Below are 27,163 nucleotides of genomic sequence, written 5' to 3' on the forward strand. Positions count from 1 at the left end.
TATAATGCGAACGTCATTGTGGTTGGATTCGCCTGTGCGCGCCCGTAAAAAGGGCGAATTGCTGGAATGCTCCTCGTGGAGAGGAGAATGTGCACTGTAATGTGCAGAATATTATTGAATCAATTGGCCGACCAATAATGTAAGCGCATTTGTGTCAGTTAATGGTAAACCGCTTTAAAGGAAAACAGGTATTATCGATACTGTTGTTATTGTCATTATTACTATTATTACTACGACAAAGTCATTTTATTTTACAAAAAGTCTCTTAAACGTTCTATTAAAAATGTTTTGGTACCGTAGCCTCAGTAAACTAATAGTTGGCACGAAGTTTAAGTCTATCTTCATAATTGATTCCTACAGATATCTTTTACAGCTGATGGTAGATGGCTTGAGTTTGAGAATGAAGCATGCAATGACGAATTCTACTTTATTGTCGATCTTAACGGAGGACAACTGGTAAGAAAATTGAAATTATATTTATATCCATATATACCTTTGAAATACCTTGGAAGGAGGCATTTAAAGTTAAAAACTTATTTGCCTCTCGTTGACATTCGGATGAAGAATCATTTTTTTTGGCACATGTTTAGTGGCGCTATACAGCAATTGACGAACATGGACAAGCGAAGGACTCCTCTGGGTCAAATTGATCTTTTCTTGACGACCAAAATTTCAACAAATTGGATTTATATATGAAAATGAAGATTAAAACCATACTGTTCCATATACCATGTGTTATTATTCGATCGATTTCGTGTAAGATAATCGAGTTAAGAATGATTAACATCAATTTAATACACAAAGCGAAATATATTGTACCTCATATTGTTCCGCCCCCCCCCCCCCTGTATCACTGAGATATGAGAATGATCTGGTTCGATATTTACTTATAAGGAGTTGTCTTCTTCGGATGCATAGAAAGTCACACACAGGACAAGCTTGTTCATCCTGGGTCTGCTATATGTGTGGTTCAGATATGTGATAAGGTGTTCAGGGTTGATTCATAGTTAGATTCTCTTGACGCAGAGAAGTGCAAGTCAGCCCTTTCATGAGTTTGAATGAGTTTGAATGAGTTTGAGTTTAAAGTTTAGTATCCAAACAAAAAGTACATCAATATAACAATCAAATGTGAATGTATAACATTGAAAGAATGAATGGGACCAGAAAATAGCATTTAATGCTAATCATGTCTGGTACAACTAACACACAAAAGTATCACAGCAATGAATGAGAATGCAATTAATAAATATGAATAACAATTGATACAAACTTAATGTCCATTTTACGGATAACTTCGTTTTGGAGATGAATCCACCCAGTTGAGAGTGGATTCTACAATAAATTCTGAGAGTGACTTTCAACTGCACGACTAACTGATCCCCAATAATCCTTAATGAGTGGATTTCCTTTGCCAGATCATTTAGAGAGAAGCTATTATTATGACATAAACTACATTTAGGAATTGTTCCCGGAACATGTGTCCTTTATATAAAGTCGTGCGTGTTGGTCAATTACAGGTGAAGACCCTGAAGATGGAAGACATGAACCCTAGTGTGACAACTGGTCAGAATGTGTCCTTTGAGGTCGCCTATGGCTACACCGTGCCATGCACTGATCAACCGACTCTCAATACCCTTCTCTGGCAGTACATCACACCTGGGGTACGTACTAAGATTGTTATTCTTTTGGCTCATCGTTGACGCAGCTTATTGCACACGATGCGTCAAATTTGCTGGCGTACGCTTGCGTCAGGAGGGTGACATCGTTCATAACTGAGAGCAATATGCAAATTTCTAGCCCCATTAGCATAGCTTCATAATAATGATAATAATTATAACAATATTTATAAAGCGCAAAATATCCATTTCTAGAGATACTCAATGCGCATCAGGAACTCAACATACTTTAGATTGAAGTAATATTAAATTCCATAAGCGCATTCAATAACGCGATGAAAATTACGTTTTGTGCGGAATTGTCCTTCCACATCTGCATGTAATTGTCCTGAAGCTTGATTAACAATTCTCATCAATTGTCATCCAATAAGACTAATATTCAGTTTGGATACGGTATTGCAGGAAATTTGGCCGTATGTGACAGTGTCTAAGTTTTAGTTTATATTGATCTAGGCCATAACTTGCAATCTCATTCTCGTCATCATCATATAAACTTTCAAACCTCAGTCCCACCGACAAACCGACTTCACACCGACCTCAAACCGAATGATTCTCGGCCCTGGCATAGACGTAATGGAATATTTTCTTATGGTCTGGTATCGGTCTTGTGTCGGTCTGGTATCGGCTTGGTGTCGGTGTGATTTAAGTATTAGTTTGTTGGCATTAATGTGTCCATGTAGCTGAGCACAAATTATCAATCCGTAACAAAAATGCAAAACTCCAAAATAAAGTCATTCTGAACCACTTCATTGACATTATATTCACATCTGCTTTTTTAAAACAACAATAATCCTCGGGTTGCATGCTTACGCTGTAGCCCCCTCTACCATATTTATATAATCCATATTGATTACGCAATCACTCATGTCATTAAATTTTGAACCATTTCTGTACATGTACTCTATTAAAAGAAAAATAACATCAATACCACATTAAAGCGCCCGAGTATGTATGTTTATTAAACATGATTCATATACAGTAGGCTTGCGGATGCACCGTGTGAGAGAGAGGGAGGATTAGGACCTGAAAAGGACTCTCGGTAATCTTTCTTGAGGGTGTGTAGTCCTGAAAAGGACTGTTGGTGTAGTCATGGTAGATACTAAATAAGGCGAATTATATCATACTGTTAATTGTTTTCTAATGACAGTGGTATGCCTCCGATGCGGATATCACGAAGGTTTGGAATCGTCTGAACTTCACGAATGGTGCCTTCGGTCAGGTTGAAGCCACGTACTTCAAGGCTTCTTACCTCTTTGTCCACTTCAACCATATCCCAGTCAACAGTCGATTCAGATTGTCTGTGACCGGATGCCATGAGACAGGTAAAGCATCACTCTTCTTTTTTTTTCTTTTTTTAATAATCTGTCTCCAAATTTTATTAAGTTAAGCCCGGCAGCCAGATCGACGTTGCTCTATCCCTTATTGATGAACGCCAAACAAGGTAGCAACAACTCCCGTCTTTTAACGTCTGTTGGTATGACGCGGCCGGGGTTCGAACCCACGACCTCCCGGTTGTAAGGCGGACGCTCTACTGACTGAGCCATCACACCTTTCAGCTTTAGTACAGGAACAAACAGAAACAAAATACATAAGTATTCATCCATGTCAATCCTTATCAAGCATGTGTATGCTTGTCAGTAAGCAACCAGGGGTCCTCTCCGAGGGACTTGATAATGACGACTGATGCATTGCCAAAGGGCACAAGCACATTGACTTAGTTTCGAGCCCGTGATCTCCCGGTTACGAGACCACTGCTCTTCCTCTGAGCCATCGCACCTCCTCAATCCCTCGTTCATGTCTTTTCAGGGAAATGAAGGGGTGGGGAGAGAGAAGGAAAGAAATAGAGAGATGGGGGTTAAAAGTGTGAGAGAGAAAGAGATAGAGAGAGAAGAAATAGTAATGCAATAAGTTATATTACCCGGAGAACCAAAAACAGCATCCTTGCTATTCATTCTGAGGGCATCGCAATTATTATTACTCCAGCAATTATTGTCAGGTAGTATTTATTCCTCAAAGTTCTTCTCAAAGTTCCACGTACACGACTCCGGATGTACGGTGATCGTGCCTTCTCTTCAGTTGCTCCACATCTGGAACTCCCTCCTATTCTTCGCGACACCGACAAGCTACAAAGCTTGAAGTCAGGCTCAAACTCCATCTTTTCAAGCAAATATGTAGTCCATGACTATTGGAGGAGCGGCCCCCATTGAATGTTTGAAACAGATAAATGGCGCCATACAAGTGCTGTGGATCATCATTATCATCATCTTACTAAAGGACGTTAGTGCAGGGTTAGGATTCGAACCATAAAACCTTGGATTGGGAGACAAGTGAATAAACCGATACCTACACACCCGACGGGGGAGAGAAAGGAGGTAGGGAAAGAAAGATGGGGAGAGGGAAACATAGTAAAGTTGGAAAGAGAGGGGATAATGGGATGAAGGGTGCAGATGAGGATTTGAAAAGGGACAAACATTAATGAAGGGAAAATAACATGAGCGAGATTGAGAGAGAGAGAAGGGATATGAGATAGTGGGGTAAAACGAGATTCAGTGAGAGTATGGGAGAGAGAAGGGGAGAGAAGGGGTAATTCGAGATTCAGTGGGAGTATGGTATAGAGAAGGGGAGAGAGAATGGGGTAATACGAGAATCAGTGAGAGTGTGGGAGAGAGAAGGGGAGAGAAGGGGGTAATTCGAGATTCAGTGGGAGTATGGGATAGAGAAGGGGAGAGAGAATGGGGTAATACGAGAATCAGTGAGAGTATGGGAGAGAGAAGGGGAGAGAAGGGGGTAATTCGAGATTCGGTGAGAGTATGGGATAGAGAGGGGGAGAGAGAATGGGGTAATACGAGAATCAGTGAGAGTATGGGATAGAGAGGGGGAGAGAGAATGGGGTAATACGAGAATCAGTGAGAGTATGGGAGAGAGAAAGGGGGTAAGGAGAGATTCAGTGAGCGTATGAGGGTAAATTGAAGGTATCCTATTCACATAGTCACCATGCATTGATTTTATTACATTATTTTGTACCTGTTGTTATGAACATGATCGCGAGGAGTTCCAAAAACTTAACTTTTGAAATGTGCCAACAATTACAATGTCATATTTTGTAACCCGAATATGATTTCTACGGTCAATCCAATATGGTCTAGAAATTGCCTGTAAGTTGATTTTTTTCAAAACTTTGCGATCGCGGTCTTCTTATTATTTGTTTGATACTGATATTAAATCATATGATGTTTATCTTCTAGGCAAGGACATTGCCCCAGCCCTCGAGTACCTCAATAGCCTGGTAACGGTTACTCCTTCTACCTTATATCCCTTTATAACCTCATTTCTATCATTTACCAAACTGGATTGAATGTTTCTACATGTAATTCCAGATAAAGCTCTAGCCAAAACGCCACAAGTCTGTAGTCGTTTTGCTTTCATGTTTCGTTAACAGCGATTTTAGGATATTAGTTGGATTGACATGTGAACGAAGTAAAAAGAAAAAAAGAAGCTTTGATCAGATTTATGGTCGGTAGTCTCACCAAAGTAATGGGTAGCGAAACTGAACCCTAACTGTTTTACGCTACAGTTCTAGACACTGTTTGGCACTTAAACTGAACCCAGCAATATTCAAGTAGTGTACTCCGTATACATTAATTATTCAATTTCTATCTCTCACCTGTTCAGACATATGATTTGCATGATTTGAATCTGTCTTTGTTTAGTGTGAGTTTTGTGTGATATGTCAATCACATGTGTGCTTTTTATTGCAGTAGTTAGAATTGCACATTATGACATCTTGATGTGTTATTTATAGATAGAAATAATGTTTGGTGCCTATCAAAGCATGAGCTTAGAATCAATTTGTCGTTTTGATTATCAGACTTCTTTCAGCGTGTTGTTGTGTGCCGTTATCAAATACTTGACAAGTTACCTTTTTTTAACGTTGGTGTCTTGTATCGGTCACTGTTTGTAATATCTGGAGACACATTTCACATATTTCAGCATATATTCTCTATGTTATGTATTAACTATCCTCATACTGATTGTACTCTGGCCGTTGGCTACCCTCTGAACATATCTATACTAGAATATAATGTATATTTAAAAAAAAATTAAAGAGTCGGTAAGTATTATTTTATATGCTACACTTTCATATTCAAAATTAAACAGGCTACTAAAATTCTAAAGAAAAGGAAGAATTGATAATAAAAATGACTCAAGTTATTCAATAATAGTTCATCATGTTAAATGTTTGAGTATTTGATGTCGTACCTTCATATATAATTATTATAACGTTATTACATTTTGAATGGAAAAAAAGTAATTTACTCAAGAATCATCGCTTATTTACAAGTCGCCCCTTTTCACCACAATACGTTTCTCCAATCGCGATGATCATCATGACAAATGGGTCATTTTAGCAATTCAAATGATATTCACATCTCTATGCATTGCATTATGGTAGGAAACTACAATCAAAATACTGAGCGACGCTAGAAGACGTTGCCATGACACCCGGTGTCATAGTAACTGGTAATACCAGAAGTGGATAAGTGCATTAAGCTGATTAGATTGGATGCTTGATCGGTAGCAATCGTTAGAGCAAGAAAAGGACACACTACAATGATTTTATCTTCTTTATCGAAACCTGCCATTCTCGTCTATTTTGCCTTGGTCATTATTCATTCTAATTTGTTAATTTCCTTTATCGGGATTATCATCATTAAATCATGACAGCGACACTTATTGGTAGGGCGGTCGATATGGATGAAACCGGGTTCTTATGAAGTAGGTAGATCCCTTTTTGTATAATGAAATAAGATCTTTGAGATTAAAACACTGGCCTGAAAGGGGTATTTGCTCGAACTAATAGGAAGGTTAAGGTATATCTCAAGGCACGATCGAGGCTCGAACTTTTGTTACGCTGCAACATTCTGAAAAGTACAGTGTCAGGCAGGGAGGTGCTAGTTGCACGTTTTGGATACATGTAGATTGTTAATAATTAATTGTTAATTGTTAATAGTAATTGTTCTCTTCAACTAAATTGAATAGGAATTACAGAATTAGTACAACTTAATTCAACCCCCCCCCCCCCCACCCCCGCTACCACCACATTAGGTTGTGCCCTTTATCATTTGTAAGGAATACCATTGCCTGATGCATATTGAGCTCCTTAACGCTGTCTTCTTCTTTTCTCTTCTCTCTTTCTCTTTCTCCATCTCTTTCATCCATATCCTCATTTGCTTTTTCCTTCACTTTGTCTTTATCACTTCTCTGCGGTTATTCATTTTCCCCCATATTTTTTCTTGATTTTCTATTAATTTTTTCTTCTAAACTCCTGTCTATTTCACTTTTGCAACTCTCTCTCTCTCTCTCTCTCTCTCTCTCTCGCTCCATACACCCTCCAACACACCCCTCCCCCTCCCCAAATTCTCTCCCCTTTCTCCGTCTGTATTCCTCATTTCTCTTTCTAAATCTCTCAACTTTTTACCTCCTCATTTCTTATTTCTAATATTTACCGATGTTTTCTCTCTTCTGTACTATCACCTTTTAAAATCATTGTTCACCCCTCTTCACTTGTACTGTTACTAATTTATCTAATTTCTTGATGAACATTCTTGGTGCTTCGTGTGTCTGTTGTTACTTTATTCTTAATCGCTGTCACCTCCCCCTCCCCCTCTCCCTATCTCCCCCCCCCCCCCAATCTCTCTCTCTCTCTCTCTCTCTCTCTCTCTCTCTCTCTCTCTCTCTCTCTCGTTCCTTCGCTGTCTTTCTGGTCCATATGGTCTATGTGATCTACCTACGTATTGTCATATCTTCCTTCTTTCTCTTTCTCTCTCTCTCTCTCTCTCTCTCTCTCTCTCTCTCTCTCCCTTTCAGCTAAGTGTGACCAATGACACGTTGGAGATCGTACAGGGCATTGCAGTGTCTGGGACTGCGATACAATCGGAAAATAATCTTACTGATGATGAAGTGGTCCTGTTTCTCGATGCATTCGCGTCCTTCGAGGGTAACTCCCTTGATCTGTCTAACGAGCCGGAGGAAGCACAGAATCTAACAGATGTAAGTGTTTTCGCTTTAAGCTACTTCTGCGATAATCTTTAAAACGAAATATAAATTTTAAAGAAAGATCTTTGTATAAAACGTCATGATATTTGAATATGCCCCAGTGTCGTTCTCTCTGCTACAAAATGAATAGAAATACACTGCCTTGAAGTGCTAGTATAAACAATGGAGTAAAAATTGGCGTATTAGTACTATTTTATTACTATTCATTCCATTTCGGAGGTCGATACTCCATAGCTTTAGTTGGTGTCTCGCATTACGGTAAGTTTTTTTGTTTGTTAATCCCCGCCTTCGAATCCTTATTTTACCATGCGTTTAGTAAAATAAGAAATTCTGAGAATTTATGACGTCATGAAATTACGTCATTTTCAACTGAAAGGTGGAATCACAAACCCCCTCTGCCTTTTATCGCGATGGAAGCCTGATCTCGATAAAAATGGCTTTTTTCTGCAAGAGTGGAAAACGATCTTGATCGACGCCACAGCAATGAAAAAATAGGTGGTATTCCAGTAAAAACAAAAAAAAATCAAGAATTATCATGTGAATTACTCCCAATTTTCAATAATGGATTTGAAACAACAAGCATTCTGTTCTCGACTGTACAGGATTAAAATCACTTAATTGTTTGCACATAGTCGTTCCGAATATTTATTAATTCATCTCGTATGTAAATCTATGTTGACTCAGATTCTACAAACCAAATGTGTTCACGTATTGTTGATGATGGTATTATTATATTTTTTGTTTGGATTCAACACATTTACCTTGCATTGAGCATACAAATTGGAATGACTAATTTTCGTTTGGTGCAGAAATTATCGTTATTATTCATTGTGCTTAATGCAATATTTCGTTTTTACGCTGACAAAGTCGTTCTTACATATACAAATTATTAGCGTGTATTGAAATGAATTGTTTTGTTCATTCCTCTGCGTGTTGGTGTCAGGGTTTTGCTGAAGTTGCTTCCAAGGTTTTGAGTTCTATCACGTTTGTCAGCATACCACTAGAACATGTAAGTAACTATGGTAACGTACACAACAGTTCGTGCCCGATTGAATCGAGTTGGGTGGCTTATTGTGCGAACTGCTTTTAAATCATCTATGTGGTCGTAGACTGAGGTGCACTGCATTTACTGAAAATAACATTGTTCATGATGCATGTATTACTGAGCAAATAAACGTATGAAATCTAAAAGGTTTTCATTCAAGCAAAATTTGACAAAAGGGTTTAGTTAATTTTTAATCACAATGGGTAAATTCGAAATTGTATTGAATGCATTACGCATTGTACTTCATTTTTTGTTTAAACTGATTTAATTTTCATTGTTTCTATTTCGTTTTGCAAAACGTACATAGACGATATTGTTAAGCCCAATGTATGATATACATTTATTTGTTTTAATAGCCGTATAGAGTGTATTTCCTTTGTAAATGATTCCGCAGTTCAGTCAAAAGTCGTTATTTTTTCGGCCAGTTTAACGTTCTCAACTAAACTTATGCGAATCACTCTAATATTTTGAAAAAAATGGGTTGCGCGTATACGTTTGCCTCTTTCATGTTCAACGAAATTCGATTAAAAGGAAGCACGAGAATTGAGCCGGGTCTCGAACTCGCAACCTCGTTATTGAATGTCACAGGGGGGGGGGGCTGTTTCATAGTGCCCCTTCAAAGTAATGTTTTTTGTTTGTGCTTTAGACTCTTTTATTCGTGCAGTGTCTACGTGTACAACTGACTGTTTTTATCCTTCTGACTAATAACCATGTAAGAATCCGAAAATACTTTTAGGTTCTCTCTCTCTCTCCCTCTCTCTCTCTCTCTCTGTTACATATATTTATACTATCTCTATATCTGTCTATATATCTATCTATTGATTTTCTATCTGTCTATCTATCCCTATCTCTGTATCTTTCTCCCTTCCCTCCTTTTCCATTCCCAATTTTCATTCTCCTTCCCCCATCTCCCCACTCACCCTCTCTCTCTCTCTCTCTCTCTCTCTCTCTCTCTCTCTCTCTCTCTCTTTCTCTCTTTTTCTCTTTCCCTTCCCAATCGCTTTTATCTCCCCTCTCTATCTCCACCCCTCTCTCTCTCTCTCTTTCTCTCTGTCTCTCCATTTCCCTCTTCCCCTTTCTATCTTTTTCTCAGTCTGGAGGTGTACACAGCACCGCCCCGTCAGGGCTTTACACAGCAGGAGCTAACGAACATACAACGTCGCACAATGCTGATAAACGTGTTGCTGACCAGCAAGCCCGGGCCATCCTGGCCATCGAGCAGGCTATCGGAGTGGTCACATCTCGTGCTGGCAATGCCACTATCATCGCGAAAACAGAGAATCTCAGTAAGTACATCACTCCATATCAATAATGATGATGATTGTGGTGATGACGATGATGATGATGATAATGATGACCATGGGAAGGTGTTGATGATTGTGAAGATGATGATTGTGGTGGTGATGATGTTGGAGATGATAGTGGTGATGATGATGATGATGATGGTGATGATGATGATGATGGTGATGATGATGATGATGGTGTTGATGATGATTGTGGTGGTGGTGATGATGATGATGATAATGATGATGATGATAGTGGTGATGATGATGATTGTGGTGATGATGATGATGATGACGACGGTGGGAAGGTGGTGATGATTGTGATGATGATGATGGTGATGATGATGATGATGATGGTGATGATGATGATGATGATGATGGTGATAATGATGATGGTGATGATGGTGATGAGGATGGTGATGATGAGGATGCTGATGGTAAAGATGATGTTGACAACGATGATGAGGATGATGATGATTGTGGTGATGATGATGATGGTGATGGTGATGATGGTGATGAGGATGATGAGGAGGATGATGATGATGATGATGGTGATGCTGGTGATGGTGATGATGATGATGGTGATGGTGATGATGGTGATCAGGATGATGAGGATGATAATGAAGATGATTGTGATGCTGGTGATGATGATGATGATGATGGTGATGATGATGATGATGATGATGATGGTGATGCTGGTGATGATGATGGTGATGGTGATGATGATGGTGATGAAGGTGATGAGGATAATGGTGATGATGATGATGATGATGGTGGTGGTGATAATGGTGATGATGATGATGATGATGATGACGACGACGATGATGATGTTGATGATGATGGTACTGATGGTGATGATGATGATAATAATAATAAGAAGAAGAAGAATAGTGTAAACATATAGAACGCACGCACCGTCCAGGGACGCTCATGGCGCTAGCTCAGCAACAGTTCTCTTTAATTCAAGTAAAGTAAATTTTTATTTGATACTAGAGTCATACTATCAGAAACTCAAAAACAATTTTGCAACATTTGTGTCACCCATTTCAATCCGCAGCTGATGATGATGATGATGATGATGTGGATGATAATGATTAATGATTAATCACACACTCGGTGTTTTGTTCATTTTAAAGTCATTGAGTCTGCTCCTTTGCGTGTTACCGATACCACGGAGGTTCAGTCCATCACCCTTTCCTCGGGTTATGGGAACGAGGAGGAAGACGCTACGGTGCAAATAGGAGTGGACTTATCAGGAATAGCAGAACTTCTTAGTCTCCCAAGGTCCTCAAATGATAACAGATCATCCGTTCCAGGTAAAGAAAGGACTATAAATTTGAAATAATGTATCATAGAACAATTAATTCAACTTGGATAATCCTCCGTAATAAAGTTATATACAAATAATGATTAAAACAATTGAAATAAAAATCCTTGAGGCTTGAGCGTTCACTTCTGCACTATGACCGGTTTCAATTTTATATCTTCAGATAGTGAATTCAAAATTACAAACATTGCAACTAAATACATGTACAGTATATACAAACACTGTGCATAAGTGCTTTGCGCTAAAATGGCGCTTTGTTGGCAATATAGTTATGCACAATTATGTATGATTATTCTAAGAGAGAGGAGTGAAAGACAGATACAAATATAGCATTAGAAAGGGAATAAAGGGAGAGAGAGAGTTTGAGAGAGAGAGAGAGAGAGAGAGAGAGAGAGAGAGAGAGAGAGAGAGAGAGCCGATATTCATGGGTTGGTATTTGATCTCATACAATGCACTATTTATTTAATTTGTGTGATATTCTAAACTTGTAGAAGACGTTCTTTTTCATGATTATTTTTCTATTAGTTCGCTTCACCGCTATGCAAATTAAAACGGACAACTTTCTGGAAACAAATCAAAATACAGATTTCCGTTTGTCAGCTACTGCAAAGTAAGTGTACAACCCAAACATTTATCCAAAAGTAATCTCTTGTATTCTACCTTCTTCATCTAAATGGTTCTAGGAAAGCTATCAACCCGTGATATATGCACACTCCCTTTTTTAAATGAATATTTTATCTCTCTCTCTCTCTCTCTCTCTCTCTCTCTCTCTCTCTCTATGGCAAGTCACTCTCTCTCCCTTAGTACGTTGGGGGTCTAGTTAGACTGAGGGCTGCAAGCAAATTAGGTTTCATGTTTACGCCGTAGCCCTCCTATATGTATTCATTATGCATTCCGTGTGTAGCTAAATTTCTTACAGTTTCTTTTCAATGTCAAGGGGGGTGTATCACGAATGAAGATGAATCAAATGTCAACATCACATTAATGCACATGAATATGCATGTTTAAAAAGATGGTATAGAAATCAATAAATATATTATCAATTAAATGTCTGGGTAGTTGAGGTAATTTTGAAGAGGTAGCTGTCTACTGGTACTTGCCCCAGGGGACAGTATATTTTGTTATTTGCTGAGGAATGTTTGTCCTGAGATATTTACCATCACTAGCATCATCATCAAAATCTGATTCATTATTATCATTACCATCATTATCATCATCATTACCATCATCACCATCATCATCATTATTGTCATCATCACCATAAATATCATTACTATTTCCTTCTCATCATCACCTTTTTCATCATCATCATCGTCATCATCATCATCATCATCATCATCATCATCATCATTCTCATTATCACCCTAATGACCATCTTCTTCATCATCATCATCATCATCATCATCATCATCATTATCATCATCATAAATGGATACCTAAAGTCATGAGTGCCTAAGACTTTGATTATTGTTATTTGTTGTATTTGTTCTTTTTTGTTGGTATAATAGCAGCGACAAAGAGGAAGCAATATCTAATAAGGTCTTTCTAAACTCGGACATCCTCTCCTTCACTGTGTACTTTGATGGTGTACCCCAATCTGTCCCTATTGAGACTAGCTACACGAACAAGGCGGTGAGTTAACCCGTGCTTCGATCGATGCCACAACATTAACCTTTCCTTTGCCACCATTGCCGATATGCACAGTCACCTGTTTGCCTCGCTTGCCAATCAGCACTAAACAATATGTATCAATTAAGAGAAAGATCTCTCCGTGCATCGCAAAATGTTTGCAAATTTAACTATTTCCAGTCACTATTATAGCTACACTTTCATCACCTGTATGCCAATATCAAAACCTTTAAATAATCTTGAATCCTTTAGAATATTTATCTCATAGGAAATGGCATGAGTCACAGGGAGATCATTTAAATGGCACAATGACAGTTAAAATCATGATGTATATTTAACGAGCTGTTTATGAAAAGGATAAACAATTCAGATGTGTATTCGGTTTATTAAGGGAATATTATATGATACTTGTATATCCCCTGGCCGCTGGATGTCAACCTTGCACACAAATGTACACCATCTCCACTCTTTGCACTATCCACATAGCATGCATACAGGGCAATGGTAAAGGCAGTCCTTTACCATGGCGATGCGAAAGACGTTACGTAGTTTTTGAATGAACTTGAATTTATTAACAACAACATTACACAATGTTACAAATGTATTCAATTGGGTAACAAAATATCACGTCGTATTCATATCCATGTACATGAGTTACAAAGTAAAAGAAAATATCCATAGTTGAACCATATGTACAAATTAAGTTAATCATAATCATGCCATATCAAACCTGTGATTAGTGACTTATTAATATATTTAGAGATTTGTGGTTCGAATTGAAAGTCACAGAGTTCCAATAGCGTATAAGTGATTCAAATAAAGGATATTTTTAAACTTAAAAACTTAAAATGTGGTTAAAGGGAGAACCAAAAGTTAGCAAAACCGAAAGTTAGCAAAAGTTAGTTATGGTAGTGATGGCAAATTTGATGATATAGGGGTATAAAGATTAACTAGATAAAACTGATGCAATTATAAAATTGTAACAGAATTCTTTTGTCTGTGCAGAAAGCAGATATCCTCTTTGAATCTCTGCCAAAATTAATTAAAATTAATGAATTAGTGAATAATTATATTCATATTGTTTTATCACTTTGTTTGATATCTGATAGGATCTGAACCCGAAGGAAAACGCCACCTATCGCCGCAATGAGAGCAGCACGTGTGTCTGGCTAACCGAGAACAAGTGAGTTTTGTGTTTGATTGTTGGTTGGTTGGCCTAGTTTAGTTCTTTTTTGTTTGTATGTATGTTTGTTTGTTATTTTAATTTGTTTGTCTTTTAAATTGCTTCTCCTTTAACGACCTTTAGTGACTTAGTTCGCTACTGCGATTCGAGGGTGTCAAAAGCAGGATATAAGATGCTATAAAGCTCTTAAAAGCGGTATCAGAGAAGCTCAGAAGTCCTTGTAATTACCTAATGATCCAATTGTTTTCATCATCCTCTAGATGCACGACGTGTTTAAAAAGTGACATTTTATGAATCCGTTATCAATACAGCATTTCCATTTTCGTTTTTTTTTTTTATAAGAAGTGATATTGATAATGAACACGGGAAAAGAATTCCAATGATGATACTTCATATCATAGGATATAGATTTTATTCCAATAAGTTATTGGTTCCAAGTTTATCTTTGTCACCTCTTCCCGGCACCTCTTGCATCTTTTCTTTTTTCTTGTTTACATGTTTCATTTGTTTACCTTGTCTAGGCGTTGGAGTGATACAGGATGTATCGCCACCAGCCAGGAGGATGTCTCAACGACTTGCTCTTGTGGACATACTACTAGCTTTGCCGTTCTGGTCCAAGTCGTTGAGTTTGAGGTATTAATTCAATTCAATTCAATTCAATTCAATTCAAATTTATTGGTCAAAAAGAAAATTTGTTGCGTTTATATGCATTATAATATTCACAGAGAAAAATTAATATAATGTACATGTGACATGATACATACAACATAAAACGAGTATATAGAGAGGATAATTAGCACTTTAACTTTCACATTACATAGATATTTTCTCTGAATTTACATTATTGACAATATTATTTCATGTATCCAGAGTAATCACCAAAACACTATAACATTGTAATTATTATTACTATTATCATTATTGTTATCATTATTATTTGTATTGTTATAATTATGAGTTTGAATAATTACATCGTTATGTCAATAAAATATTAACCTATCGTCTCATTATAGGCAGGTCTCTTTGAAATGTCAATACTCTTCATTGAAAGGGCAACCCTGTATAAAGAAGACTTAAATAGATAAATGAATAAAGGAATCAGTCAATCACTATATAAATGATTAGATATATGAATGAATGAATAAATGAATACATTAAAAATATATGATAAAACAAATACATAAAATTATGTTATAAAATTATAAAAAGATAAAAATGAATAATAAGATTGTAATTAAGAAGGTGGATCATGAATATTAAAGTTAAATCAACTTTAACTTAGTCAACTGAATTATGGAGCGAAAAGTGTCAATCTCTATTCTGAAAAAGGTTAATTACGTTTATGACTAATTTTGTTTAAAAAATGATAAAATGAAATTAATTCAGTTATGAAAAATCATTACATGATTTTGCTTGTTTGTTTAGTGACAAAAATTGAAGAAGTCATCACTTGGCAGTCTATAGATGAATGGACTAACTCTGCCCGTTTAGTTGGGGTTTAACCAAATTAAAGTTATTCTAGTAGTAGGCTTTTAGAGAATACAGACCTCAGATATTTTAGCACTATATTAAGAAAAACAACATCAACCAGTATAGGCTTAAACATTCTAGTCTGGCCCATTTTTCAAATTCCTTGAAGATTTTATCATTTTCATTGCATCATTCAATTACATAATTATCTTATTATTTGTATTATTATTTTCATTAGTAGTATTATTATTGTTGGTATTATTATTATTACTACTAGTAGTAATATTATCATTATCATTTTTATCATGACATTATTATCATTTCTGTTATTATTATTACTATCAATTTATCATAATTAATATTGTCATCATTATTATTTATATTGATCTTGTTTTGTGGGTAATTGGTATTTACTTTTTACTCCTAGATCAGCAAGGCTGATGACCTGGCGATGACTATACTCTCCTACTTTGGAATCAGTTTATCCATCTTGTGCCTCGTCATAGCGCTCTTTATCTTCTTTACTGTAGGGTAGGTCGAACTCATAATATTCCATCTCATCTACACTGAAACAAGGGAGAAGGTTATTCTGAGTAATGTCCACCCAAGAACTTCCGTCAAAATGTCCACACAGATCATTTTGACGACGGATAGTCAACCTGTTCGAAACGTCGAGCCACTCCCGCTACCCATCTTCTCCAAGCGCTATAGTTCTCCTCAGAACTATAAGCTAAGAAAGATAACCAACAGTCTTTTTCAAGACTACACCAAAAGTCCTTTTCAGGACTACACACCCTCAAGAAAGATTACCGAGAGTCCTTTTCAGGACTCCTTAATCCTCCCTCTCTCTCACATGGTGCACCCGCAAGCCTACTGTATATAGATCATCTTGTTCGTTTACCAACCATATCACCATACTTGCCAAACTAAAGCTATTACTCAGTTTATCGTGTTGTAACAAATATGTGAAATATACTCGGTGGCATGGTTAGTTGTAACAAATGCAAAAATTTTGTGGGGATTTTTTTTCTTCAAAGACGGTGACGAACTAAATACAATTTTAAAATAGCTAAGACTTTTACGCAAAGGTGCGGGAGCCTTGTGTTAAGGCTCTCTACTCTCCCGGATTCGAACCTTGCTTGTTCGGTGCTTACATCTCTTTACAAGGTACATTGCCCACGTTTGCCTCTCTCAACCCAGGTGCATTGAAGGGTGACTGGCAATAATAATCACAGAGGACTCAGTAAGAGCAGAATATTTAACTAATGAAGCTAAACAAATAAAGACCATATCATTATTTTGTATCCATATTAATACTATTATTATACTAAAATGAAAGAAGCATCGCTTTGGCGATGGTTATCCTATTATCTAGAAACTACTCCAAACAAGTAGAAGAGACATACTTTCCAACAACAAAAAGACACAAGGAAATAAGAAGCCAAAGCCAAAAGCAAGATGCATTTACTCCTCGACCAATGATTGTACATCATAAGCTTACCGCAAACTGTACGATCTCCTTACAATCAGATGTTTCGAAGAAATTGCAATCTTGATAAACATCATCTTCGTGAGTTAGGTTCTAATTAATAAGAATATACCAACAGCCAAAATATTAGTGGATTTAGTCCTTCTTAACAGAATAAAAGCAAAATCTGCTTGAAATCGTAAACAATCGCACTACTGATGCGACATCATTACGATCCAAGGCGCATGAATTTTCCCCATCTGAGGAAGCTTGAATTCCCTAAACGAAAAATCTTTTTTTCATTCATAACAATTCAGATCCACAATCATTAAGATTTTACAGGTTTTGATGTCCATATCAAATGCTATTGCAAATTCTTCCATGTCTGATCGTAGTCAGATCGTAGTCAGATCGGATCATATCGTATACGGTGAGCTTTATCTTACGTAACTTTGATTTCAGAGCCCTACGTACATCTGAACGCAATATGATTCATCGCAACCTGATGATCGCTCTACTCCTGGCCTATGTCGTCTTCTTGGGAGGTATCCAATACGCAAGGGTCATTCCAGTAAGTACATTCCTTATGAATACACTCTTACTTATCATTACTATTCTTGTAAAGTGGAAACAGACACGCTTAGGTCATCCCAGTATTCTTCATGAATGCTCGAATACTTCCGTATAGTATAATAGCTTGAATCAACCAATGTAGGTAATTCCAGACTTTTCCAGTAAGTATTCTTTACGATCGCTCGTATACTTATCTATAGTCATTCCAGTATTCCTCGTGATCTAAGCTTCAATCAAACAATGTAAAGGTCATTCCAGTAAGTTTTCCTTACGGTCGCTCTTATACTTACTTATACTCACTTATATATTCTTCTTAGCTTGATTCCAGACATAAAACGAGGAAATAATGCGATATTCCCAGCCATCATGAAGGTTAATTGAAATCGAGGTGTTAAGAGCTATACAACATGTCAAAACGATAATTATCTTTGTCGTATACTTTATTTATTAATCATTTTAATTACAGATTGTGTGTACTTTTGTAGCAGCCTTCTTTAACATTTCCACCACCTTGCACTTTTTGATTTGATATTTATCTCAGAGACAGTAGCTTATGATTGCAATTAAAGGCCATGTGTACCTTTCACTTTCTGACTTTTATTTATTAATCATTTTAATTACAGATCATGTGCACCATTGTAGCAGCCTTATTACATTATCTCTACCTTGCAGTCTTTGGTTGGATGCTGATCGAAGGCATACATCTTTATCTCATGCTTGTCAAGGTACGAACAACTTGCAACTCTTTGACTACTGATTTGCCTCATTTTTGTAAAGGCCTTAACACGCAGGAACCACCCTTTTCGAGTAGCTAATGGGTAACAAAAATTATAATTCACTTTTGCCGGCTGATGGTTCAATAATATGTGCATTTAATCTACCTTGAAGACAAATAGGGCGTATAAATATGTATTGTTTTTTTTACCTGGACAAGTGTTGGTAGTTTTACGAGTTTACATTAGCGGTGGCTGTGAAAGTATACTACTATGCACTACAAGTAATTTAGTTTCTGTCTAGTGAAATAGTTAAGACAAAATATGCTGACACGGGTGACTGAGCACCAATGTTTTTTTCGAAAAATGTACGCCTATAATGAAATTGGGTAATGCCTTGTAGGTTTTCGTTGTAAACATCAGCTCTAAACTATCATGACTATATATTTTATTGATTTTAGTTTTAGATTAATTTTATTCACCTCTTTCAGATGTCCGAGTTTGTTTAAATTATGCTGACCTTCATTTATGACAAAGGCTTGTAAAACACAATTGTGTTTGGGCTTTTAGTTGTTATTGTTTTTGCTTGTTTGTTTATTTAATTGTTTGCTCCTTTTTTGGTACGTTCTGCCTATAGGTGTTTGGATCAGAAGGCAGTAAGCAGATGTACTATCTGGTGATTGGCTGGGGTGCTCCTGTCATTGTAGTTGCTATAACAGTTGGGATCAGGCATCACGAATACGGAACAGAGGATATGTAAGTATTCCCATTATTTAAAACAAAAGGTGTCTAATCCACTCTCGGGATTGATACCTGCATAATTATGCTTTAAACATCCCCACCCCCTCCCCCCTCTCTCTCTCTCTCTCCCTCTCTCCCTCTCTTTCCCTCTATCTCTCTTTCTCACTCTCTCTTTCTCTCTGTCTCTCCACACTTTCTCCTCCTTCTTCTTCTACTACTTCTTGTATTTCTCCTTCTTCTTTTTCTTCCTCTTCTTCTTCTTCTTCTTCTTCTTTTTTTCTTTTCTTCTTCTTTTTCTTCTCTTCTTCTTCTTCTTCTTCTTCTTCTTCTTCTTCTTCTTCTTCTTCTTCTTCTTCTTCTTCTTCTTCTTCTTCTTCTTCTTCTTCTTTTTCTTCTTCTTCTTCTCCTTTTTCTTTGAAAGAAGGTTATCCACACTCACGACACCCACCACCTCATATAGACCAGAATCTTCATTGCTCCTAGCCTCCTACATCATCTTCTGAGAAAAAAAACACTGTTCGTCCAGGGACCCGTTTCACAAAGCCTTTTTTCAATGACTGATGACAAAACACAGTGACAAATCTGCTGATAACCAATCAGAAGCAAGGATTCCACTAGCTTATAAAAAAAAAAGTCATTTGTCACTGATAAACATTTTTGTGGAATGGGGCCCAGTTCTGTGTGGTCCCAGCCCCTGAAATCCAAGTTTGATACCCTAAATACACAATAAAAGGGTTTCCCCTTTAACCGTGCAAATGTTAAGGCCCTGTGCTTTCACCCTTACAAACTCCACGATCAGCCTCAACTCATATCTCTGCTTTCGAGATCAGTACGAAAGGCTTACGTAGGGGTCGAAGATAATAAAATTTTAAAAAAATGAATTGACAAAAACTTAAATCTTATTAATATTAGATTTTTTTAATAAAGATTCTGAAAGAAATTACTTTACAGTCGGAGCACCATTTACAAATGGATTTTTTGTTTTCTTCATTTGCGGGGTCTAAATTCAGTCTTTTTTTAGTGGCTTCTAAAACATCTAACGATAACATTTACACATCAGTGCTTAGACTATTTCTCATTCTATTATCGTCTACCTGTCATTAGGTGTTGGATCAAGCCTGGTTCGGGTGCGATATGGGCCTTCGTTGGACCGGTCATCGCAGTTATCCTGGTAAGTGAATAAGGAGGATCACTGTGGTATAGGGGTCGAAGGCTCTTGACTCTTGTACGAGAGGTCCCGGGTTCGAACCTTCCTCAGTGCTTTCGCCCTTAGACAAAGCACTTTACTCACTCTTGTCCCTCTGGACCCAGGGGGTGTTTCACAAAGATCCTAAGTTTAACTTATCTCTAAGTTGGACTTATGAATTATGGAAAGCCGATTGGCATCGTTGAAATGTTTTGTAAAAGTTATTGTTTTCACGAAGTGACGGTAGTAAGGAAAATCGTAACGCAAAGTGAATGCAATTTGTTTTCACTACCGTCACTTCGTGAAAACAGCGACGAAATGTTGATTCAAATCATTCCTATTTTCTATTATCAAGGAGATTTCATGTTCTTGCTGTGGAATTTATAAAAAGTCTAAAATACTCGAATTTTAACTTTTGAATATATTATATTTTAAGGCTACAAATGGCCCTAAATAATGTTAAAATCCAACTTAGAGTTAAGATCAGCTTAGGATCTTTGTGAAACACCCCCCAGAGGTATTAAATTGGTACCTAACAGTGCTGAGGTACCTTATTGCAGGTCCCTCAGAGAGACAGTGATAACCCATTGACTCCTGGTACCGGTGGATCCTGTGTTAAGCCTATGGGAATTAAACAATTCAGTAATCATCAGGTTAATGCAATAGTTTCAATTATTATCATAATCCTACACTTTCAACAGCTTCACATGAAACAGATCATGACCTGACTGATGACTTAAATATTTTATGATGAATTTAGATGGAAAGTAATAGTAATCAATCGGTTTAGGTGCAATTTAAGGAATTATCGGGAGGTTTAAGGGCAATGGGATTAATCTCGCCCCCCCCCCCCCCCCACAAAAAAAAAAAACTTAAAAAAAGAGGTTAGTTTATGACCCTTTACTAATTGTGATTCAATTGTTTCATATTATAGTACAAATGTTTTGACCTTAAACATGTTTATATAATTGTCACAAATTGACAGCAGCCAATGAGGATCAGAATGCAAGCTATGAAATTGGATTTTTAAAATAGAATTTAGAATGATGTCCATTTGTTTATAATGGAAATGACGGATGCCACTTTTACTTATTTGAATTAAATCATAAGCAAATACATAGGTTAGTGAGAAATTGATGATGCCATGGTCGTTTTATTTTCCTTAAAATCTCATTTTTTCTTTTATACAGTTCAATTTCCTCGTTCTGTGTATGGTGTTGCGTATCATCTACCGATCATCAGCGATCAACGTCGATTGCCCCATCGATCAAGTCAAGTATGATTCCATTCTTAACCCTTCCATTCTTATTCGTAGATCAATCATAGATTAATTCTTTGCTCCATGTTGGAGTCATATCTTGTATACACATGATCGAAAGTAACTAAAGATTACACTTGCCTGTCAGGCACTGTGAAGTTTCATTCCCCTCCCCCGTTGTATATATAGTAAATAAATAAAATGCAATAAAATTAATGAATGAATGAGTAAAAAAAAAAAAAAAAAAAACCTTGATACCACTTTGAAGCCCCACTGCACGACTTTACTTGATCCCTCTATATAGAAAACAATGCTTAAGCGGTGCCCGTTGGTCCCCCATGATCATCTTTTTCTTATGTTAATTGAGAGCTGAGTTGAGATAACCACCTGTCAGTGACCACGCTGCATGGGTGGTCTAATCCTTCCTGGCCAAACTAGTGCAGGTGGGATTTAAGAAATAACATTTACTATTACTTGGAGGTTCATGGAAGGAAACTACTCGTATTAAAACAGAAATGTTCTTTTTAAAATAATTTAGAATTGTTTGTCTCGATGATCACCTTAATCATACCGACTGAGCTTTATGATACACATTACAATAAGACTATAACCAATAAAAAGGCCAGTATCAATAGTAGACAAGAGTGATTCGCAATCAACGATTATAGACACTTAGAAATTAGAATGAGTAATGAAGCAACAGCTTGTGCCAGTCAGAACACATCCTCGTCATACGCAGTCAGACTTGTCTTAAATTCAAATTTTAATTTCAAAAGAGTTAAATTAATCATTTGGAAACTTCTTTGTAATGAGTCAAGTTAAATTTAACCTTGACGATGGGCTTAAACTTTTCTTCAAATCCGGTTTAGCAAACGTAGTTTATCTGAGGCTGTAAATAATGTTTTTATTTTATTAAACGTGATCTTATAGATCCAAGATCGGGGTTAAGTGCATTAGTAGAATACTGATCAATATCATCATAAGGCACATCCATGAGAGTAACACTGTATAGTTGTTAAGTGAACAGTATGCAAACAACAGCTATACTGGCTAAAAGTTGTGTCCATTCACCTAAATGTTGGAGTCAAACGTTTTCCGAGAAAACATGATTTATTTATTTTTCATTTCTTTTATTTCTTTGTCAATATCTAGGGCGGCAGCTAAAGGATCTATCGCTCTACTGCCCATCCTCGGTCTTACATGGTTTTTGGGGATATTCGCTTTGGGAAAGAGTACCATATTCTTTCAATATCTCTTCGTGATATGCAACAGCACACAGGGTATCTTGCTCTTTGTGTTTCACTGTCTCTTTAACTCAGAGGTAAGTAGAAACGGCCCTCTCTCGTCAACCCCCCCCCCCTCTCTCTCTGTCTCTCTCCCTCCCTCCCTCCCCGGGCTCCCCTACTCCTCTCTCTCTCTCTCTCTCTCTCTCTCTCTCTCTCTCTCTCTCTCTCTCTCTCTCTCTTCGTGATATGTAACAGCACACAGGGTATCTTGCTCTTTGTGTTCCACTGTCTCTTTAACTCAGAGGTAAGTAGAAACGGCCCTCTCTCGTCAACCCCCCTCTCTCTCTCTCTCTGTCTCTCTCCCTCCCTCCCTCCCCGGGCTCCCCTAATCTCCTCTCTCTCTCTCTCTCTCTCTCTCTCTCTCTCTCTCTCTCTCTCTATCTATCTCTCTCTCTCTCTCTCTCTTCGTGATATGTAACAGCACACAGGGTATCTTGCTCTTTGTGTTCCACTGTCTCCTAAACTCAGAGGTAAGATGAAAATGGTATAGCCCCCCCCCCCTCTCTCTCTCTCTCTCTCTCCCCCGGGCTCCCCTACTCTCCTCCCCTCTCACTCTCTCTCTCTCTCTCTTCGTGATATGTAACAGCACACAGGGTATCTTGCTCTTTGTGTTCCACTGTCTCTTTAACTCAGAGGTAAGTAGAAACGGCCCTCTCTCGTCAACCCCCCTCTCTCTCTGTCTCTCTCCCTCCCTCCCTCCCCGGGCTCCCCTACTCTCCTCCTCTCTCTCTCTATCTCTCTCTCTCTCTTCGTGATATGTAACAGCACACATGGTATCTTGCTCTTTGTGTTCCACTGTCTCCTAAACTCAGAGGTAAGATGAAAATGGTATAGCCCCCCCCCCCCTCTCTCTCTCTCTCTCTCTCTCTCTCTCCCCGGGCTCCCCTACTCTCCTCCTCTCTCTCTCTCTCTCTCTCTCTCTCTCTATCTCTATCTCTCTCTCTCTCTCTTCGTGATATGTAACAGCACACAGGGTATCTTGCTCTTTGTGTTCCACTGTCTCCTAAACTCAGAGGTAAGACGAAGAAAAAACGGTTTCGTTGATCCTGTAAGGCTCTCTATTTCTCTCGCTCTCTCTCTCTCTCCCTTTCTCTCTCTCTCTCTCTCTCCCGGGTCTTTTCCATTGTCATCTTTTTCTTGCCTCCTTTGTTTTCTTTATCGCTTTTCTTTCTCCTCCCCCTCCCCCACCCCTTCACTTTCTCTCTTTCTCTCTCTCTCTCTCTCTCTCTCTCTATCTCTGTCTTTCCTGTCTGTGTTTTTCTATCGTCATTTTTTTTTAGAGAAGAGAGAGAATGAGAAAGAGAGGGAAGCCACCATGAAAAAGAAGGTGATACCACCACCCTTTCAAACACCCTGTCCTTATTCTTATTGCGTCATACCCCTTCATAATAATACGCCCGATGCCCCCCTCATGACGTCACTATACCTTCTCAATGTCTGGGTACATTTTACGCTGTAGACTACAGAACGCATCAATCTTTTTAAACGCAAGTTTTGTTTACATAAGTTTCATTAAACAATGATTACTTGACGTATTCAATTCATGATTCTTTTTGTTAATTCTTATTTTTCTCAGGTCAGAAATGCACTGAAGCGTGAACATGAGAAGATGGGCTGGTCCACTGCTGGTGGTACACAGAGTAGGAAGGCTAAGGTATGTCATTACAAGTCTTTCGGTCTTCCTAGGAATATCAATTCCCTTGACTTATTCTCCAACTCAAAGTAACATTTATCTTCACCCACATTTTCAATGTCCAATTCAATTCAATTCAATTCTTTTATTCATCCTAATTCACAAGAATACATGGAGAAAAAAGGTTGGTCACACATTGTAAAAATACGTAATATATATATATATGAGAAACTATACCGTCGTGTTTATAATCACAAAAGAACCATCAAAAATAAAAGGTTGACAAAATATAAATAGTCATATGAACATACTCAAATAATATTCTGTAATGAAACATAAGCAAATCATCATTTTGAAGTAATAGTAATATGCCTACAAGGAAGAAGGTATGAATCATATTATGCCTTACCTTGTGAAAGGTACGCCTGTATATATATCATCTTTGCCCGTAACAAACCGGTCAAGCCCCTTGCAACTTAAATCAAAATTATCTCTTATCTGTCTTGAATTAAGCGTGTTTTATTTCATAAATGTATATTACACTGCCCAGGTCCAAAGTCAGCTTCATTCAGTTTTATATGGTAGAAAGGGACACTGGAAGCAAATGTATTTCAATGTCATATGTATATCATGTATAGGTTAATTTATCGCATCGACTGATACCTTATCAGACTAGTAGTTAGTATAATTGACTCACTAAAGACTATGACAAATTACACATTTGTAATCAAAGAATTACAATTGTCACGCTTATTATAGGAATGTGTGCAAAATATGCCACTATCATTCTCGTATATAATTATGCACAGTGGTACAAGTAAGTCGCTGCTAATTGACCCTGATCTATGGTAGAGGTTATAAAATTAATAATTGTTCATTTTTTCCTTTTTTTAAAAATTGATTTCTAGGTCCATCCTGAAGACATCGGTACTAGCACAGCCAAGGGCCTCACTACTAAAGGTACGTCTTATCATTCACGAATTATCATTATAATTTATTTTAGGATGCCGCTCTGGAATTGATGTTTCTTCATGTGAGATAATGACCTGTGTATTTTCAAAGCAATTTGAAAAGTATACTGACTTTGTATAAACAAACATTTTAAAATCGCTCTTTGAACATGTTTAAGGTGCTTCTAATTTATAATTTCTTATAAGAGCATATTGGTTTACAACGGGTAATAGTTTTTAGTTTATCCCGGCAGGCTAAAAAAGGGTAGGGTGATTTTGAAATCAGCTAAAATCTTAATCTGGATTTGCTAATACATACAAATTTCAAATTTATAAATTATATGTAAGGTATAATTACCTCATGATTTAAGTATTTTCAATCTTAGTAAGAAAATAACGCGATATGCTCTCAACATTCATTTAATCAATCATGACGCAAATCTGAGGGAAACTGTTCTTTAGCAATAACGTACTTACATAATGTACTTACATGAAATTCAAGACAGTTTAGCATGGAATGTGCTCACCGAAAAGTGAATCAGTGTTAATTAAAACCTCAACATTCCAAATGTTCGGTAAGCAAACTACAAACCTCGTATGAAGCCAAACGTACAAACTGGATTTCGTTGGTCTTATTTCCACATCCCGCAAAGAAAATATTTAGCACAATCGCAACTGCCTTAAAAAAATCAAGTCAAGAGCACTTTCGATACCCTATTATATATCGTATAGAAATACATAATACATCACATTTAAAACGGGGATGGACATGGTTAGTGAAATTGCCTTAATTTGATTTTTCTTTGTATAGTCTTTGCAAAAATGTTTTTTTTAAGAACAATAAAATATTAAATGTTGTAGGCTTTAATTGGGTGAGACAAGTCATTGTTGTTCAAAGATTTTTTTTAAGGGTAATGTCTCATATTGTTGTGTTTCTTTGTCATTTTGTCTCATGTTAGGGGCCACTAAGACCACCAGTGCTGAAGAGAAATCTGTTAGTGTATACCATTCAGCCCAGGTAGTATATTTTTTCATAAATTTTGAAAATAAGTTTTAAAGTTAAACTGTTGTCAGTGCATTATATTGTTCTGATCCTCAAGGTTTCGTCTGAAACATTTGTCGAAGACTCCTCGTAATTCTGTCAGCGTTTAAAGAAAAGAAAATGGCTGGTCTTTGTAACACGACAGGGACAAGACTTACCATTAACATGAAATAAAATATTTCAAGAAAATGCCACAACCCGATATAATATTCGGGTGATTTATGTATTAAAGGTTAAGGGCATCATATGACTAGTACTCTACTGCTATACCGTTACCATGTTGACCGGCATTCTTTTTCCCGTAAAGTCCATTTTACTTTGTAGAAATAATTATATACAACTGCAAGTGTATTACTTGACCACATTAAAGGATCCACATCTTAATAGCAAAATAGAAAAATGATGTTAAAGCTATATAACATCGTAATACCTCTACCGTAAAAAAACACCGATCCACATACATTTCAATTAGAAGACACCATTCTTAAGATCTGTATTGTTATAGACGAATGATTCTAATATTATGATAATTATACTATAAGATGAGGTACCTTACTAATTGTACCTTCACTGTGAATAGGCTTTATGTTTCGGAACTGATAACGAGTTATGTGAATAGATTTTCTTCTGTTGAATGAAAACG

The 27,163-nt window shown here is 37.1% G+C and overlaps 1 protein-coding gene across 1 annotated transcript in view; it reads left to right on the top strand.

The window, feature by feature from the left end:
* The window catches only part of LOC100888146 (adhesion G protein-coupled receptor L3), a 54,043-nt gene that overhangs the window by 19,257 nt on the left and 7,623 nt on the right, over positions 1 to 27,163 (top strand). Inside the window, exons 4-25 of the mRNA XM_030982794.1 lie at positions 361 to 456; positions 1,518 to 1,661; positions 2,824 to 2,998; positions 4,922 to 4,962; positions 7,545 to 7,727; positions 8,677 to 8,742; positions 9,872 to 10,064; positions 11,198 to 11,377; positions 11,914 to 11,998; positions 12,897 to 13,020; positions 14,127 to 14,200; positions 14,722 to 14,833; positions 16,098 to 16,201; positions 17,601 to 17,709; positions 18,335 to 18,436; positions 19,062 to 19,180; positions 20,270 to 20,336; positions 21,542 to 21,627; positions 22,762 to 22,930; positions 24,472 to 24,549; positions 25,437 to 25,488; positions 26,438 to 26,496. Of these exons, the coding sequence (XP_030838654.1) occupies positions 361 to 456; positions 1,518 to 1,661; positions 2,824 to 2,998; positions 4,922 to 4,962; positions 7,545 to 7,727; positions 8,677 to 8,742; positions 9,872 to 10,064; positions 11,198 to 11,377; positions 11,914 to 11,998; positions 12,897 to 13,020; positions 14,127 to 14,200; positions 14,722 to 14,833; positions 16,098 to 16,201; positions 17,601 to 17,709; positions 18,335 to 18,436; positions 19,062 to 19,180; positions 20,270 to 20,336; positions 21,542 to 21,627; positions 22,762 to 22,930; positions 24,472 to 24,549; positions 25,437 to 25,488; positions 26,438 to 26,496 (2,418 nt within the window). The remainder of the gene's footprint in view (positions 1 to 360; positions 457 to 1,517; positions 1,662 to 2,823; positions 2,999 to 4,921; positions 4,963 to 7,544; positions 7,728 to 8,676; positions 8,743 to 9,871; positions 10,065 to 11,197; positions 11,378 to 11,913; positions 11,999 to 12,896; positions 13,021 to 14,126; positions 14,201 to 14,721; positions 14,834 to 16,097; positions 16,202 to 17,600; positions 17,710 to 18,334; positions 18,437 to 19,061; positions 19,181 to 20,269; positions 20,337 to 21,541; positions 21,628 to 22,761; positions 22,931 to 24,471; positions 24,550 to 25,436; positions 25,489 to 26,437; positions 26,497 to 27,163) is intronic.

Source organism: Strongylocentrotus purpuratus, unplaced genomic scaffold (assembly GCF_000002235.5).
Source record: "Strongylocentrotus purpuratus isolate Spur 01 unplaced genomic scaffold, Spur_5.0 spur5_scaffold_13, whole genome shotgun sequence".
Classification (NCBI taxonomy): domain Eukaryota; kingdom Metazoa; phylum Echinodermata; class Echinoidea; order Camarodonta; family Strongylocentrotidae; genus Strongylocentrotus; species Strongylocentrotus purpuratus.